The sequence below is a fragment of the Aegilops tauschii genome, chromosome 7 (assembly GCF_002575655.3).
Source record: "Aegilops tauschii subsp. strangulata cultivar AL8/78 chromosome 7, Aet v6.0, whole genome shotgun sequence".
NCBI lineage: Eukaryota > Viridiplantae > Streptophyta > Magnoliopsida > Poales > Poaceae > Aegilops > Aegilops tauschii.
The window spans coordinates 646660167-646677186 of record NC_053041.3 but is presented as its reverse complement, the minus strand read 5'-3'; the positions used below and the strand labels follow the sequence as shown (position 1 = coordinate 646677186).

Genomic DNA, 17020 nt, shown 5'->3' with positions numbered 1-17020 from the left:
GCTGCTGCTCCTGCGCCTGCTGGAACACTGACAGAGGCGTCGGCGTAGGCTGCTCCTCCGCTATGGCGGCGTTGAAGTGCACATGCATCGCTATGGGCTTAGGCGCTGAGTCGGAGTCAGAGTCCGTCTCCATCTTGGGGCTGTCGTCGGAGACCTCGCGGGAGCTGGCTGGCATGCCGGCCTCGATCCACCTAGCATGGTGGCTCTGCCAGGCCGCCGCAAAGGAGGGCACCTCGTGCTTCATCTCCATCGACATGCTCTCTCATAGAGCGTTCCTGCTCGCGTTCATGACGGATGTGGTGCACGGGAGGAAGATGTGGAGCAGATGGGATTGTGATGTGTTCTTCGCCGGCTGTGGCCGCCATTAGATGGTGGATGCCGGTGAGGCCAAGCGTCCTCAATGCCCAAGCGCCGGAGTTGGTTTCTTGGCCCCGAGCCTGTTTAATTGTGGAAGACGGACGACGGGTATTGAACGGGCGTGGTATATATCCGTCCCGTCCCGTCTAGTAAACGTCTGTCAGGCATTGAACAGGCGCGGACACGGGGGACGCGGCACAGGCGCCAGAGAGAGTGGTCACATCCGTTCTCGGCTGGCATGAATGCGAAGCGGCCGCTCTAGAGCAGCATGAATGCCGGCAGCTGGCTTCGGACGGGAAAGCGAGCGGGCACCCGAGAGGATTTTGATGAGCCAGATTAGTTAGTCATGGGCGTGACAACAGTCGGGACGCCTAGAAAGCCCCCCTCCCAGTTTGTTGCTGGTTTGCGGGAAAAGTGCGCAGGGACCGTCAAACGGGCCGATGCAGGATGATGTTGAATGGCAAAATACGCGCGGACCTTGCGGTCTGGATGGCTGCGGATGGTTCGAGATCGGCGTTGGAGATGCCTATCTCACAGAATGGTTTTCCTTCTACTATTATTGGTTTGTTTCAAATTTCAACCCGAGACGTAATCTCTACGATTTCGGCGACGAAAGTTTAGCCTTGGAATAGTCTTCCCACGCAGTACGGTTCGACCTGTTTTTGTCAAAGCAGAAACAGGGCCGGAGAGCACATGCAATGCATAATGGTATGCACTGTGCTCCGACGGCTTGGGGGCTAGCTAGGCTGCTTTACACGAGTTAGATCCAGACTTTGTGCAGAGTCCTACACGTATTCCATCGGTTCATTTCACGAGTAGTTTGTTTACTTGACGCTCTCCACCACACAAATGTTGCGAGCAAAGCCACTAGTGCTGCTCCCACCCACAAGCCACAAAGAATGGGCAGTGGAGACACGTACGCTTACATACACGGCGTTGGCCAAACTTTCAGCCACATATGAGTCACACCCATTCTCCTCATATGTGTCCACACACAGCTATTTTATTTTCCTTGGAAGTAACCCATGCACGCATGCATGCATGAATATTGAAGAGAAATCTTACCTTTGGTCAACTCGACATTGTTAAGTGGTGATGGTACGTCCTACGTACAGACGCGGAGCTCGCTGTGCATCGTCTGGAAGAAAATATTCTTTTTAACCAGGTAGTAGTAAATGCAAGCCAAGTCAGTACAACAAAATATGGTAATGCAAACGTGCATTTTTGGATGTTTAACGGACTTTGCTAGACGCACAGACGGGTTTTTACAGGTTTCACGGACTGTCACACGTGGCATCATTTGATTGGGATTAAGGGAAGGAAGGGCTCCACCCTCCCTGAAAATCAGGGAACGGAGAAGTTAATTAGCACTAAGGCCTTCTTAAAAGCCCGTTGTTTGCCCGTGAGCGTAGGATTATTGCATGTGAACCTTGATATACGTACGATAGAATGCATGTCCAACACTGTATGATTAGAGATAATTCAGTTTGTGGCCCATAGTATTTAGAGATGCTTTGCTCTCTGATCGTACTGGTCGACTAGAAAATCATCGTACACAGAGCAGTTTCGATTGCATGTTTAAGTTTAACCACCGCCGGGTCAGCAAGCCAGCAAAACGGGAGGCAGGGAATGCATGACGCCATGTCACCGGCGCGAGGGGTGGGACCAGGCGCCACGTAGGAGCGCCCCATCGAAGCGAGCCGGATTCGTCCATCCATCCCTTTCCAGGTGTCACCACTGAGCGGCCGCCAAGGCACGCACCCGCAGCGCCCCCATGTGATAACCCTATCCCCTCATCTCACCGGCCCTTGTCTCCTCCACGTCTCTCCCCCAAAGGCAAAGAGCAAGCAAGAGGACACTGGACGCAGAGAGAGAGAGAGAGGGAGACACTGGACTTTGTCCTCGCATGGAACCTTGGCAGCAGCATATTCATATACATGCGCTCACTCTCAGCGGGATCCGGCCGTACATGTGTATCGTCTTCTTGCTTGACGGCGATTTGGCGCAGGTTCAGGCATATGCCGTGAGCTTGTAGCTAGAGGGATCGAGCTTGCAGCGGGTGGTGGTGCTGATAAGATGTGAGTGGCCTAAGCCGTTCCTCGTGCATAAGGCCTTTTGCCCAAACACAAGGGAATTGTCGCCGTTATATGTCACTCACTGCGTGCATGCTTGTGTAGTAGTAGTAGTATACGCAGGGGTGCCCGGCAGACTAGTGGTCGGTAGTGCGGCCACCACTCCGGCCGAGACAAAGCGTGTGCGTGCGTGCGCGCGCGAGTGTCCAGGAGCGCCTTTCCCCCCCGGCTCACACCGGAGTGGTGAATCCATCCATCCGCCCGCTCATCACACGGTGCGTGCCTCAATTCTCTCCCTTGCAGGGGAGAGCAGAGCTCCGTTTCCTCTGCTCCGCGGCGACCAGCTCCGGCGGTTTGGGGGTGGCCTTGCGCCCATGCAGCAGATGGCCACCACCGTCACGCTGCTGCTCGGGGCAGCCTCGTCCCCAGGCCTCGCCGCCGGTGATGGCGCCGCGCGGGACGGCTTCCAGCGCTCCCGCCTGCTGCCCAAGAAGCGGCAGCAGAGGCAACGCTGGGTGCTCTGCTCGCTCACGTACGGCTGCCTCGGCCTCGGCGAGCCGGGGGAGGCGGGCGGCCGGAGCGCGGCGTCCCCGGTGTACTCCAGCCTCACCGTCAGCCCCGGCGGCGACGCGGCCGTCGCCGTCGTCTCGTCGGAGCAGAAAGTGTACGACGTGGTGGTGAAGCAGGCGGCATTGCTCAAGCGCCAGCTGCGGCCGCAGCAGCAGCAGGCGGCGCCGCCCGCCGTCGCCAGGGAGATGGACGCGCCGCGCGGCGGGCTCGGGGAGGCCTACGCCCGCTGCGGCGAGATCTGCGAGGAGTACGCCAAGACCTTCTACCTCGGTACACCACTCCTTCATGGATACTCTGTTTTTCTTGAACCATGGTGGCATTCTGCTGCGTGCCAAGCCGGTGTTGTGCTGATCATGGAGCTCACTCGTTCATGTCTGGTCGTGCATGGCAGGGACCTTGCTGATGACGGAGGAGCGGCGGCGCGCCATATGGGCCATCTACGGTAATCAATCTGGAACCTCACCATGCCTGGCTTGGACCCTCAATTGTTGCTCCCCTGTTGTAGTATCAGTATGTGTCACACAGTGTCAGTTAGTTTCAGTAATGTGACTGAAAATGAAGCTAGTTTCATTTTCACTTCAAACCGTCAGAAAGGGCATGCCCACATTTTGCATCAGTTAAATTGCGACATATTTAACGGCAACTTGCAAGAATATTTTGAAACTCCCCAAGAAAATCGGCCACTTTTCAGTTAATGGTGTGAACTAGTTCTGGATGCGAATAATGGCAAATAGAAACATTGCTGAACTTCCATGCTATATATACATAGATACAGTTAGTGAAGAATAAAGGCCTCATATAATACCTTTTTTATATGCCATTATGTGTGGAAGCATCAAATTAGGCTTTTTGTTGGCTGAATGGCTTCAATAGGATCAAAGTACATGAGAAAAGGTTGCAAGAACAAATTCCTCAAATTACTTAAGGAATGTGAATCTGAGGGTTCTGTCAGTTCTAAATGAGATATACTCTAGGCATCGATCACTTTCAGAATCTGATGTACAGCATCCTTTGTGCAGTGTGGTGTAGGAGGACAGACGAGCTGGTGGACGGGCCGAACGCGTCGCACATCACGCCGCAGGCGCTGGACCGGTGGGAGAGGAGGCTGGAGGACCTCTTCGCCGGGCGCCCCTACGACATGCTCGACGCCGCGCTCTCCGACACCATCACCAAGTTCCCCATAGATATTCAGGTACCAGCTTAGCCGGTGCACAATTGTTCAGTCCACATTGTATGATTCCGGTAGAACAGAGTGGTGGTGGATATTCCCTGTCAGCATCAGATTGCCCCTAGACCTCACAATCTAAGTGCAAGATGACCAGAAAGTCCATGATTGGTCAAAATTGTTTCGTTTGTCGGCCTTTTGTTAGTCTCTGATGCTGTTGTTGAGCCGTATGAACTTTTCACACATTGTAGTGGGGGCTTATCCAATTGACTAGACGCTATAGTGGGAATCGTCTGGTCAAAGATATGTTTGATCAAAGTGGGGAAATTATAGGGAGAACTTTTCAGTAAGTATTATTCCCGAACATACCTAGAACAAACAGGAACTTGGAAATGATGTAGAAGGAAAAATGAAATCAGGGAGAGTCCAAGTAACTCCACACCTGAATAATACATCATGAAAATGTACTTGGTCCCTGTTTTTTACTGGGCTTTGTTGTTTTCCGCCTAATTTCCCATATAAACCGCGTTACTCTGTATTTCTTTTCTTTTTTGAGTATTTGACAAAAAACTAGCACATTAGGGGTTGCCGTCCCACAGAACTACCACATTCCAAAAAGTGACTGATAACTACCAATTTTTTTTATATTCGTGACCAAAAACTACCACTTTTGAAAAATGGTCAGTTTAGATGATTTAAACACGTTTATGCCATGCGGGACCCACCCGTCAGGGCTGACGTGGCGGCAAAGTCAACTCTGTTGATTTTGACCGTTACGTTGACCGTTATTACAAGTGGGACCCACCTGTCAGCATCACTCTTCTTCTTCCTCCTCTCTCTCTTTTTGGCATTTCCTCAAACACCTCGTGTGCACTCGCAAGGCACCTCCGTCGTCCTCAACTGTCGGCGCTCACCTCTCCCCATGCCTCGATCCCGTCTGGATCGGGAGAGCCCAAGCTGCCCAACCACTCCGGCGACCGCCTCTCCCCCTCGCATCACTCCAGCCCTAGCTAGTACTCGCACGCACGAACCAACCTAGCTAGTACTCCCACAAACCTACAACGCACGCGTACGCTCAAGCATTGGCCACTAAATTCTTGTTCAAAGAATTAAACGGCAACACACACGCACGCTGAAGCATCGGCCTTGGTTCGAGCTACCACACGAGCTCCTGGGGCTCTTCGTCGCCCACCTCCCGTCCTCCGTGCAGTTGCAGCCGGCGCGCGAGGCCACGGCGCCGGATGCCGCCAAGCTCGCGCCTTGTCGAGGAGCTGCAAGAGCGAGAGTCCCGCCTGCACACCGACTTGCTCGAGCACAAAATCCTCAAGGAGACCGTCGTCGAGGAGCTGCGTCGGGTGGTGGCGTCGACGGCCTCGGAGGAAATTTCGTCAGCTTCGGCGGCCGCTTCCACAGCTCCAGCCACCTTGGTTGCGCCACCGTTCCTGTCCCCAACCAACGCCAGTGACGTGCTGCGCCGGGGCGTCACCATGGAGGAGTTCGGAGCTCAAGCCCGGATGCACACAAGGTGTTCGAGGAAATGCTAGAGAAAGGAGGAGAAAGAAGAAGAGTGATGCTGACAGGTGGGCCTCACTTGTAATAACGGTCAATGTAACGGTCAAAATAAACAGAGTTGACTTTGCCGCCACGTCAGCCCTGACAGGTGGGTCCCGCATGTCCCGTGGTAGTTTTTAGTCACAAAATTAGAAATTTTTGATAGTTATCAGTCACTTTTTTGAATGTGGTAGTTCTGTGGGACGGCAACCCCTAATGTGGTAGTTTTTTGTCAAATACTCTTCTTTTTCTCATAGTGAAATCGGCAGTGATCCTGCCTTGCATTGTAAAAAAAAGGTCTTGGTCGTTCTTAGCACTACTACTTATGAACTATATTATTGATTTTCTAAATGACCAATTACTTTTACATATGCCAGCCCTTCAAGGACATGATCGACGGGATGCGGACGGACCTTAAGAAGGCGAGGTACAAGAACTTTGACGAGCTCTACATGTACTGCTACTATGTTGCCGGCACCGTGGGGTTGATGAGCGTCCCGGTGATGGGCATTGCGCCGGAGTCCAAGGCGACAGCCGAGAGCGTCTATGGCGCCGCTCTGGCTCTTGGCCTCGCGAACCAGCTCACCAACATACTCAGGGATGTTGGAGAAGAGTAAGCAACTCATTGACTACCAATGCAATTGCAGTGCAATGGTTTTCCATTGTACAATCATGATACGGATATTTTCAGATAGCACTATCCTGAATTTTCTGGTGTTTGGAATAATTTGCAGTGCAAGAAGAGGGAGGATATATTTGCCACAAGACGAGCTTGCGGAGGCGGGGCTCTCCGATGAAGACATCTTCAAAGGAGTCGTCACCGACAAGTGGAGGAAATTCATGAAGAGGCAGATCAAGAGGGCGAGGATGTTCTTCGAGGAGGCGGAGCGAGGGGTGACTGAGCTTAGGAAGGAGAGCCGGTGGCCGGTAAGTGCCCTAAAGCCACGACTTGAATGTGAAACAAAACTACATATAGATCTCTCATCATTGTTAATTATCAGTAGCAAAAATGATGCTACGTGTAGTTCATGGGGGGTCGCCTCCCCCACCTTGGTATAATAATCATTGAAAAAAAATTAGGGGCTCAAATGGAAGATAATATGGTTTTGCATTGCATTGCAATTGCAGGTTTGGGCCTCTCTGTTGTTGTACCGGCAGATCCTCGATGAGATCGAAGCGAATGACTACAACAACTTCACCAAGAGGGCCTATGTTGGGAAGGCGAAGAAGGTGCTTGCGCTCCCTGTCGCGTACGGGAGATCGCTGCTCTTACCGTATTCACTGAGAAATAACCAGACCTAGAAGAAACAACAAAGCAAGATGAAGATGGTCAGGTTAGGCTAGATAGAAAGAAACAGGGCGGTGTCGCGACATCTGCCTTTGAGCTCCTCATCCGGTTAGTTGGATAGTCAATGCGGCGAATCGGCACATTCCTCTGCAATCAATGTTGAATGCATGACACGAAGGGCTGGGGAAGGAAGGGAGAAGAACACTGCAGCCATCCTCGATGGAGACCGAATGTTTACATGTATATTATTACTGCTAGAACATGTGCGTTTGACGACAGAACAAGATGTATATATATATACTCGTTGTCGGTCCTGAATTTGGGAAACAGGTATGTTATTCTGTAAGCGTATATATTCGAACAATATGGTTTGGAATACAAAACTAAGAAAATATGACGCTGTTTCTAGACTTTAGAAGGGCATGCCGCTCAAAGGAAACCAATCATGCAAGACATTGAAAACTTAACACTGGTCATCTATGTATTGTTCTTGCATCAAGCGAGTAACTAATTTCTGAGATTTCAGATCGGGTTAGGTTTTCGATTTATGATTGCAGCCTTGCAGGAAGGGGAGAGGAATGGATGCGAGAAGATGTTTTTTGCGAAAAGATAAAAAAAAAGGGGGGGCTGTGGCAATTTCATGGAGGCTGACCCTTTTCGGTGTAAAATTTCTGTTATACTTCCAAAATTAATCATATAATAATATTAGCTATTTATTCAGAACATGTTGAATTTTAATATTTTTATAGCATTCATAATTTTTGTTGCAGGGAATTATTATTATTTGAGACAATGTTGTGCGGAGTATATATGATGATGTTTCTTAGGGAAGGCCCTATTTGACACTCCACCAATCAGCACAAGTTTCGCTCGGGTAGGCCGGCCCATGGAGCAACACATAGTCGCGAGCGAGCTCTAGCTCTGTTTTTTTATTTTCCTCCGTTTTTGTGGGGTTTTAATTTTCATTTTCTAGAATAACTTAAAACTTATTTACTCTTAAAAAATGAACATTTTAAAACTTGAGAACCTTTTTGTGAAATGTTAGCATATTTTATATATACGAGATTTTTTTTCAAATGAGAGAACATTTATTAAAAGTTCGGAAAAATAGAAATTGTGGAAAATTAAACATGAACATTTTCTAAAATTGGGAACTATTTTGGATTTTACAGAACGTAGCAAAATCCTGCAAAAAGCAGTAATGAAAAAAAAACTGGACCCGAAACTTCTAAAAGGTTCCGGAAATCGGGAAAATCAGAGAACATAACTTATTAAATTGGCGCACCCAGTACAGTCACCAGCTCGCTCGGCTTTGTGGCTTGGGCGTTGCCCCCTCCCCCCCTCCTTTTTTTTCCAAACTCATCCTAGCACAACATTGGTGATGATGACGATGACGCCTTGAAAAATCGTGCATGTTTGCTCGACTGTGCACTTGGTAAGAGCATATATAATTTCTTAGTAGTGTATATGCATGACTGAGAAAATAAAATAAAATAATATTAGGCGAATTTTGGAGGAAAGACCCCAAGGCCCAACTTATTTTGAAAGCTTTACAAGGCCCTCCACGCTCTGCAACACCAAATAGATTGCGCAAAATAACTAAAAACATAAAAGGAGTAGGTCGCGAGAAAACACAAAAAGGATAAAAAAAAACCAACGGCTAAAATCACAGAAAGGGAATTCCACATCCCACACTAAGGTTAACCTTTTTCTAAAGTTAACATGAGGGCTGCCAAGATTTCATTAATAGAATTATAGAAGAGACACCAAATGTAACTGAACTTAACTATAAGCAAACTCCACCTTTGTCTGTTTGGTTGCACTCCTCCAGGATTCAACATTTTCAATAACAAGCCCACCAGCTTCTACTTCCGCCATAGCATGAAGGACTGCATAGAAGCGCTTCCTTGGAATTCCTTTTTGTAGCAAACCAATCAGTCACACCAGTATCTATATAGTATCTACTATATCTGTACTACTATGTACTCTATGAATAACTTGAATATCAGCCGTTGGACGAAGCCGATGCGATGGTGGACAGGTGGCAAATCCGGATGTTGCTAGCTATTGGATCTTCTCTTTAGTACACAATTTTCGGCCACATGTACTATCTAGAAGAGTTTAGTATTGTGCTTAAACTCTACGAACATTCTGCATAAAACTCACAAAAATTTTCTAATTTTTTAATAGACTCTTCTATATGTAGACTCTCCCCACGTCTTTTTTCTAACAAAACTATCATTTACTTTTAATTGGTAGTTATTTCTTTGTGTTCAAGGCCACAAAGGTACCTTCATGGTCACATTTATCTTTCCAAATGCAACACTAGCTATGCTTGTTATTTTCTATTAAAAACTGCAATATGAGATACATAAAAAGATACCACTTGGACACAACAAGGCTGGTTTATTTTACCCAAGTTTTGTATCTTATACTTTATGCATCTGCTTCAAAATGTTCACTTACCTATTATAATATATACCATAACAGTATGCTAATCTTTGCTGGTTATCCAAGTTCTAACGTGCAATGCACGTAAATTTACAAGTGTATTCTAAAAACCCAATGTGTGGTTCAATTCAAAGCACAACATAAAGCTACATCATCCAAATGTTAAAAAAAATCTTTTTCTTTCCTGCTTCTTTTTTCTTTTTTCCTTTCCAAATTTAATTTTCTTTTTCTTGTTTCTGTAAATTCATAATTTTCAAAAAATGTTCAGCATTTGAATTGTTGTTCAAATTTTCGAAACATGTTCAGACTTTCAAAATTCTATTCCTCTTTTAATTGTTTTTGAACTTTGAAATTTTCTTCTCGTTTCAAAATTCAAAAAATGTTCCCATTTTTGTAAAAAAAAAACACTTGTGTTTTCCAAAAAAATTCTAGATTTAAAAAATGTTCATATATTCAAAATAATGTCCGTGTTTCAGAAACTCATTTGATATAGTTGATCTGAATGTTCAGAACATGTTCCCAGTTTCAAAAATTCTTCACAAATTTAAAAAATGTTCGTGTTTTTATATAAGGTTCATGTTCTCAAAACATGGTTGTGAATTTCAGAAAATGACCCTGTTTCAATATTTTTCAATGTTCTTCGAAAAATGTACGGAATATTCAAATAATCGGAATTTTAAAAAAAAAATCATGTTTCCAAGAGTATTTGACATTTCATATTTTAGAAAGAAACGATTCTGACACTGCAATGTGTTCTTAACTATTCTCATTGTTCATTGGTTAGCAGTACACGCTTGTTCTAGTGGCTAGCAGCACCTAGTCGGGACTTTGATGTCATCAGTTCGATCGTTCAACACGCTGTTTTTTTAATTTTTACCCGCGCCTTACAACACAGGTCATTTCGGTGTCAACCAGTGGGTTGGCCCAGACATGAACTGTCGTGCGTCCCATGCGCTATTTCACGGAAATAGCATCATATAGTAGCTCTCATGCAGCTGGCTCAAGAAAAGCAAAATTATATGTATTGATTTTGTTCCGTCCGTTCCGCACTTAGTTCCCGAATTTTTTACATTTGTCCCCAGGTGCGCCGAACTGGGCCTACCACACATTTACTTTCTGTCAGACAGATGAGCAGCAAATAATTTAGGTCGGGAGGGGACTGAACTATGGTCCTTCCCTGTTGTGCCGATGGACAAAACCAACTCATCTAGCTTGAAATTATGATAGGAATAGTCCCACCTTGGAGCTTTATACTAAATTACACATGTTTTGATATGTCTCTAGGTTGCCTGAAAAAAAGGAGGTTGTCTGATAATAAGGAAGTTGTCTCGAGAATCATGAGCATGAACTCCCTAAATTATTGCTGGTGGTAGCTTGCATGTGCCAACGAGAATATGGCGGTTGGCTATAATTGAAAAAACATGCGGTCACATGCCAATAAAAGAGAAAATGTTGGTTTTGCTCCAATTAATAAAAACTATGGGCACGTGAGTGCTAAAATAATCAAAGAGAATAAACCCTAATAAAGAATGTACAGTCATGCCTAGTTATGGGATGATTATGCTAATGAAACCGGATTTATGCGATGCAATTAATTAGTAATCACTCCGGTTATGCCATTGTAGGAGTGAGTGGTCGAAGCGACTGTGTCCTAAAGGTTGCCGCGCAACAACCAAATGATGAGGAAGGCACAACCCCAATACGAAGGTGGAGCCGGAGGAAAAAAAGGTACTAGTTGGATGGTCTCTGCCTCGCCGACCAACCCCACCACTATCAAGATCTCGCGGGTTAGACATGACCCACGAGAAGACCACAACTCCTCGCTCTATCACGCACCGCTGCGGAGACAATTTTTGGTGGACAAATCAATTATCTTTCTAGCTACTTCTCGGGAAAAAAATATCTCTTTCGTTGCAACGCACGGACATATGTGCTAGTATATTATAAAAACACAATGTATTGTTCAATTCAAAGAACAACTTTAAGCCACACCATCGAAATTATTTTAGCTATTAGATTTGCAAGTTATAGGAAGGACCTAACCAACAGTTAGCAACCGTAGAATAGCATTGTCATTTGGCAGGCTTTCATTCAACAAATTCATGTCCAATGCATCTCTAATAGCGGTTCCTAATGTAAAGTGACTCTACAAAGTAATAAATGAAGCTCTCTAGGTTATCATAGCTATGACACTACCCACTGTGAAATACTAAAATAGACTAGTAACATATACATGTTACTAGTCTAAGTTACTCCCCACTATGACTTGCCTAATGCCCCTCAAGTCTGCATGTGTGTCTTTAGCCAGTGTATGGTTTTATGGGTTGAAACAATGGTTGTGTAGTCTATCCTCAAACTCTCTACGGTATTATCTGGAAAATCTCCGATTGAACTCAATATAATTCTGAACATGATGGTATAATGTCAAAACCAAACCCGTAGTCTAACACAAAGAGAACTATCTCTATCCATGACCGAATCCGGGAACTATCTGAATTTTAGAACGAATGCTATCTGAGGTCCTTCGGTGTGATGTTTGGTCGGAAAATATCCATTCTAGTTTTACTAGATAAATATAATGTTATGACCGGTGAATATTTTTCTTGATCGGTATGAACAAACCTGTAAAATCGACCAAAATATAGATAATTCTTAGTCATATGAGATATTGCCGCGTCCAAAAATAAAGCCAAGGAAAATTGCAGGCTTCATCAAGTTCCTTTTGAAGCAACATATCTTAATTCACATTTTGATGCCCCTCCAGGTCTCCAATGACAATAATACAGAAGACCAGACATGTACACTTTTTGTTAACCTGACTCATATGTTTTACTAAGGATGTCAATGGGTAGGGTATGGTGCGGGTAAAATAATCCCATACTCATACTCGTGTTTCTGATGGCGTAAAATCTGCCCATACCTACCCATCGGGTAAATATCCATGTCCATGCCCTATGGGTATATGTGCCCAATTGGTACGCATTGGGAAGATCAACACAACGTCGAAATATGGTGTTGTAAATGCTAGTCCAATGTTTGATGGAGGCACCAGCCACTAGAGATTTCCATGGTTGGAGAATTGATTATTGGGAGGAGGATGTGGGTGGGAAATGCAACCTAATATATAGAAACATTAGGTACCTTAGTGTTTACTACACATAAGGCCCAAAGATATACCTGGCCGTAACTCGGGCTGGGCCGGGCCTGAAAAAGCTCGCATCAGAAAACCTAGGCCCGAACCCGGCCTATGGGCCTAGATTTCAAGCCCAAGCCTGGCCCGTTAGCGGAAAAGCCCGCCGGGCCTCGGGCCTCAGGCCGGGCCTCTTCCCTAAGATGCACATATGTCAAGCCCAAACCCGGCCTGCCATGTCATTTGGGCTCAAAACCTAGGCCCAAGCTCGGCCCGTGGGTAAGACCAGACCGTGCCGGGTCGGGCCGGATTTCCCGTGGCCAGGTATACCCAAAGATAACCGGGCAGGGTCTGGGCATACCCATGGGCACAAAATGGTACCCTTGCCCTACCCATGACTAGTCGGGTAGAGTTTGGGTACTGACTATGGGCATAAATATGTGCCCATACCATACCCATGCGAGTGGGGTGCCCATGCGCATAGGTAAAATTGCCATCATTAGGTTTTGGTCGACGCCAAAGAGTGAGAACCTAAATTTGTCAAATACACCTCTTCCGAGGCTTTCAAAGAACCTCATGTGCCTCCCACCTCAAGGAGTGGGAACATAAAATCTTTGGTTGCGACCGTCGCAAGGTAAGCTGCCAAACCAGAAATAGATGCCAGAAGAACGACTATATAAAGATAGAATGCGGCATCCACACAAGATCAACGAATCATGAAATGTTTATTTTGTACAATGCTTCGTTCGCCTTTGGCATGATGTCGTGATGGCCACACAAACCTAACAAAAAAGGTAAACATAAACTTCATGGGAACGTTTAATACGTTGTTTCAACCTAACGATGCCAAATCGTGGTTCTAAAATTTAAGGGGAACCTACACAGATTAAAATGGTGGACAACGCCTGGCCATATACCTCCTTTTATGTTACAAGCCTGAAAGTTCTATGCCGACATAAGAAAAATAATTGCTTTACAAGTTCCAATATTCACAAAAGGGAATCTAGGGATTTAAATTGTGTACAAGGCCTGGTCATATGTCTTATTATTATATGAGAGTACAGCTTGAAAGGTCCATCCCGGCAAAAAAAAAGCTTGAAAGGTCCACGCCGACAATCTTTTTCCACTACCCTTATACAAATCTGTTGAAACATTGAAAAAAAACCCCGCCCTAGGCCTATATATGCCCCCCGTGCCTCACACTTCCAAATTAACTCATGTACACATGTCTGATAGCTAGTCCTTGGAGGCGTATGATGTATGCAGAACATGAATTGTCTTTGACAGGTGGTAGTGGTGCATTTCAAGCTGGATCAACCATCCCATGGGCACAAGCTAAATATCCAAACCTAACCTCCCTCAGGGAAGTTTCCATTGATGGAGAGCTGACCACTCGAAGCCGACAATTTTCTGATGTGCTCACCTCGGGGCATAGGAGTGTAAAGGCCGACGATCGGAATCAGCTTACCGTATCCATGATCATCACACACCCTAGTCGCCTTCCCTGATTGTACTTGGACTGCGAAGAGGCCAGCAGCCATGGTCACGAAAATGGTGTTTGCTCCCTCGGCAAAGCCCAGCACATGCGCCGGACATGATGCACTCACTGGAGCACCGTTTAGGGAGAAACTTTCCAGGTAGATGATTCGGCCCGGTACCCATTGGGCATCCGTCACCTCCCATGACCACAATTGCAGATGCGGATCCAATTCTTCGACGAGTCCCAGTCCACCTTCCTCCGCCAGCATGAGGCTGCAAGTGGGCCAACCCTTAGAGTAGCGAGAGTCTGGTGTGTCGAACCAAGTCAGCCCATGTCTTGCCAAGTCATACTCCAGGATAAACCCACCACATGTCATGAAGTACAGGAAAGACCTCCCAACAAGCACGCTGGAATAATATGTGAAGTCCACGATGAATTCGTGGTGCATTAAGGTCGGCTCTCCCCAGGCTGCAGCCTCAGACGAGTAGACGCACACCGACGTGGTAAACGGGTCGTCGTCAGCGTCTTTGTCATAGATGGAGGAAACGAAGACCACCCGGAAGGGACTCCCGTGGCATTCGTGGTGGTTGCACCCGTCCGCTGCGCAGAACACGGCTGCCGTGGTGTGGCCGAACTGGAAGGCCACGGGCACAGCTACGCGCTGCTGGGCACCCCTGATTGGCTCCCAGACGAGGAATTCTTCGGTACGACCCTTGGAGAGGAAGAGGGCGCGGCCGTGGCGGCAGTCGACGGCCTGCCAGAGCAAGCGGTCGGGGGCGGCGAGGGAGAACGGCGACGCGGTGGCCGGGATGAAGGTAGGGATGGCCTCATCGTGCTAGTCATGAAGAACCCCGAGCACGGTGGGCGATGGATGGAGATCGTGGAAGCTGCGCCGGAACCAGCGTTGGGAGACGGCCTCGCTCCAGGACTTGCAGACGAGGGAGGCACGGAGGAGGCTGGCCGGGTCGTCGGGCGGGATGCGGAGCAGGATCTCTTGTACGAGCTCGTCCGGGAGGGCCGGCAGCGGTCCTTTTTTTCTCAAATGATACTCCGGCAGCGGTCCTGGTGCCATGGTGGCCGCTAGCTCGATTTTTCACTTCCGAGCTTGGCAGCTGCTGTTGGCCCAGTCTGACGAGTACGTGCGGCAATGGCGACGAAGCGTACGTATGTACACGATGGGTAGCCAGCCAGAAGCTAAGCCCAAGCTGGCTAATTGCTAGCTAGCCTTGGTGCTTTGTGTACTGCTTTCCAATTTTCACGGTGTGCTTAGATGTATATATAGTACAGTAGTAAGGGCAAGCAAAGTTAACCCGAGGCGGCCGCTAGTTCGAATTCTACTCTAGCTAGCTACCTGATGGCTCTGAAACCAGCACGGACATTTAAAAAAAAATGTCAGACCGGGTGTTGGTCGAGCCTTAGATATTTGTGTGAAACAAAGACCTCCATATGAGGCTAGCTGTTGGTGTGTGCCTGTATGAGCTCATGCCTCGGTTTCGTGTTCGCGTTTCTTACAGATATAATATACGTGTCTGCGCTTGCAAGCATGTTTGTGTGAAGCAGGTCCTGTTTGTCTTGGGCCATTTGTAATCCCTCGAAAGTGACCGAGCCAGCCCACGCAGAGTTCAATCGCCTTAGAGGATCTACAGCCGGCAGCCTCAAAGCCGCCTTATACGTCTGGGCAGACCGCCCGGTCACTGTCAGGTCGCGAAATTTTGACCTAGACGTGCGCCTCAAACGGTTCTCAAACGCCCGGACTGACCGACACCCCTCATATTCACACCAAATATGGAACGGATATGAGGGCGTCCGGGCACGCCCATCATGTCGGACCCGACAGCCCGCCCCCACTCCAAATTGCACAAAATCCACCCCCAGACCTACCGGATCCCATTTGTTATCTCCTCTCTTCTTCCTCCTGCACGCCGTCCGTCTCGCAGCTCCACAAATGTGCGCGCTCCACAGTCGTTCCTAGACTCTGCGCCGCCAGCTCTGGCAGAGCAGTCTTGTTGCCCGTCCTCGCCATGGGGGACATAGTTGCTGGCCTGGACGCGACCGCGGTACGTCCGGCAACTCTCTGGCTCCGCCTTGCACTTGATGTGTTTGACCGGATTTTTTGTGATCTCATTATGGAAAACGATGGATTTTTGATGCTTCGTCGGACGAGGAGTATGAACCGACGGAGCTTGATCAAATGATTTAAGATGAGTTCTTCAATTTCTCGGATTCGGGCGAAGAAGTGGACATGATCATGGTCATGAGCATGCAAGAGGAAATTGATCGGAAAGTGGAGCATCTTCTCAACTTCAAGGGCTCAATCAAAGGGAGAAGAGTGATCATAGCAGTTATATCATGAAATATAAACCCTTAATTACGAAAATGGAAATATAATAATACATTATTATTGCCTCTAGGGCTTATTTCCTATAGTCTTCCACTTACACTAGAGTCAATAATCTAGTTAGCGCATTTTCTTTTATACCAATGCATATCTGATGTTTGTTCATGCTTTGCTTGTAGAGCCCTCGTCCAATCAGATCTTGACAACTTCAGATCCATGTGTATCATTTGCATATTTGTGCATCTATCATGCTTTCACAATAATTTATAATTTGTGAAACATGCTTTGTACATATTGAATCACCGGCATGACCTTTGATTCCTTTGAGTGAGCTATGGAACCACACTTGAGAACATTGTTCCATTTGCACAATCATACCAAGTTCATAAATGAACCTTTGATTCACCATCCTCCATTGCTTCTAAAGCAACAATATACTTAGCCTTTTGTTATAGAATTCACCACAGTAACTTTCTTGGACCAATTTCAACTTACCGTGCCACCATAAATCGTTTAAGTGAAACCAAGAATTACTCGGAGCACTGATGGATATTTTATCAATGTACTACTTACAAGGAGCTTGTATTGCTGTAACTCCTTACAACAATCTCTTCATCT

At 46.9% G+C, this 17020-nt stretch overlaps 1 protein-coding gene and 1 pseudogene across 2 annotated transcripts; one reads left to right on the top strand and one right to left on the bottom strand.

Annotated features, from left to right (window-relative positions):
• The first annotated feature begins 2167 nt into the window (after positions 1–2167).
• LOC109732274 (phytoene synthase 1, chloroplastic) lies at positions 2168–7395 on the top strand. 2 transcript variants are annotated; one of them, XM_073505586.1, is made up of 7 exons: positions 2168–2435; positions 2538–3269; positions 3391–3441; positions 4019–4191; positions 6093–6328; positions 6450–6642; positions 6844–7395. In XM_073505586.1, the coding sequence occupies exons 2-7, from the start codon at positions 2804–2806 to the stop codon at positions 7015–7017; spliced, it is 1293 nt and encodes a 430-aa protein (XP_073361687.1). In that variant the 5' UTR covers positions 2168–2435; positions 2538–2803; the 3' UTR covers positions 7018–7395. The 2 variants fall into 2 exon arrangements, with proteins under 2 accessions (XP_073361687.1, XP_040251220.1); XM_040395286.3 differs by having other exon boundaries at positions 2535–3269.
• Positions 7396–13933: 6538 nt separating this feature from the next.
• LOC109732281 (uncharacterized) lies at positions 13934–16087 on the bottom strand (annotated as a pseudogene).
• Positions 16088–17020: the final 933 nt, after the last annotated feature.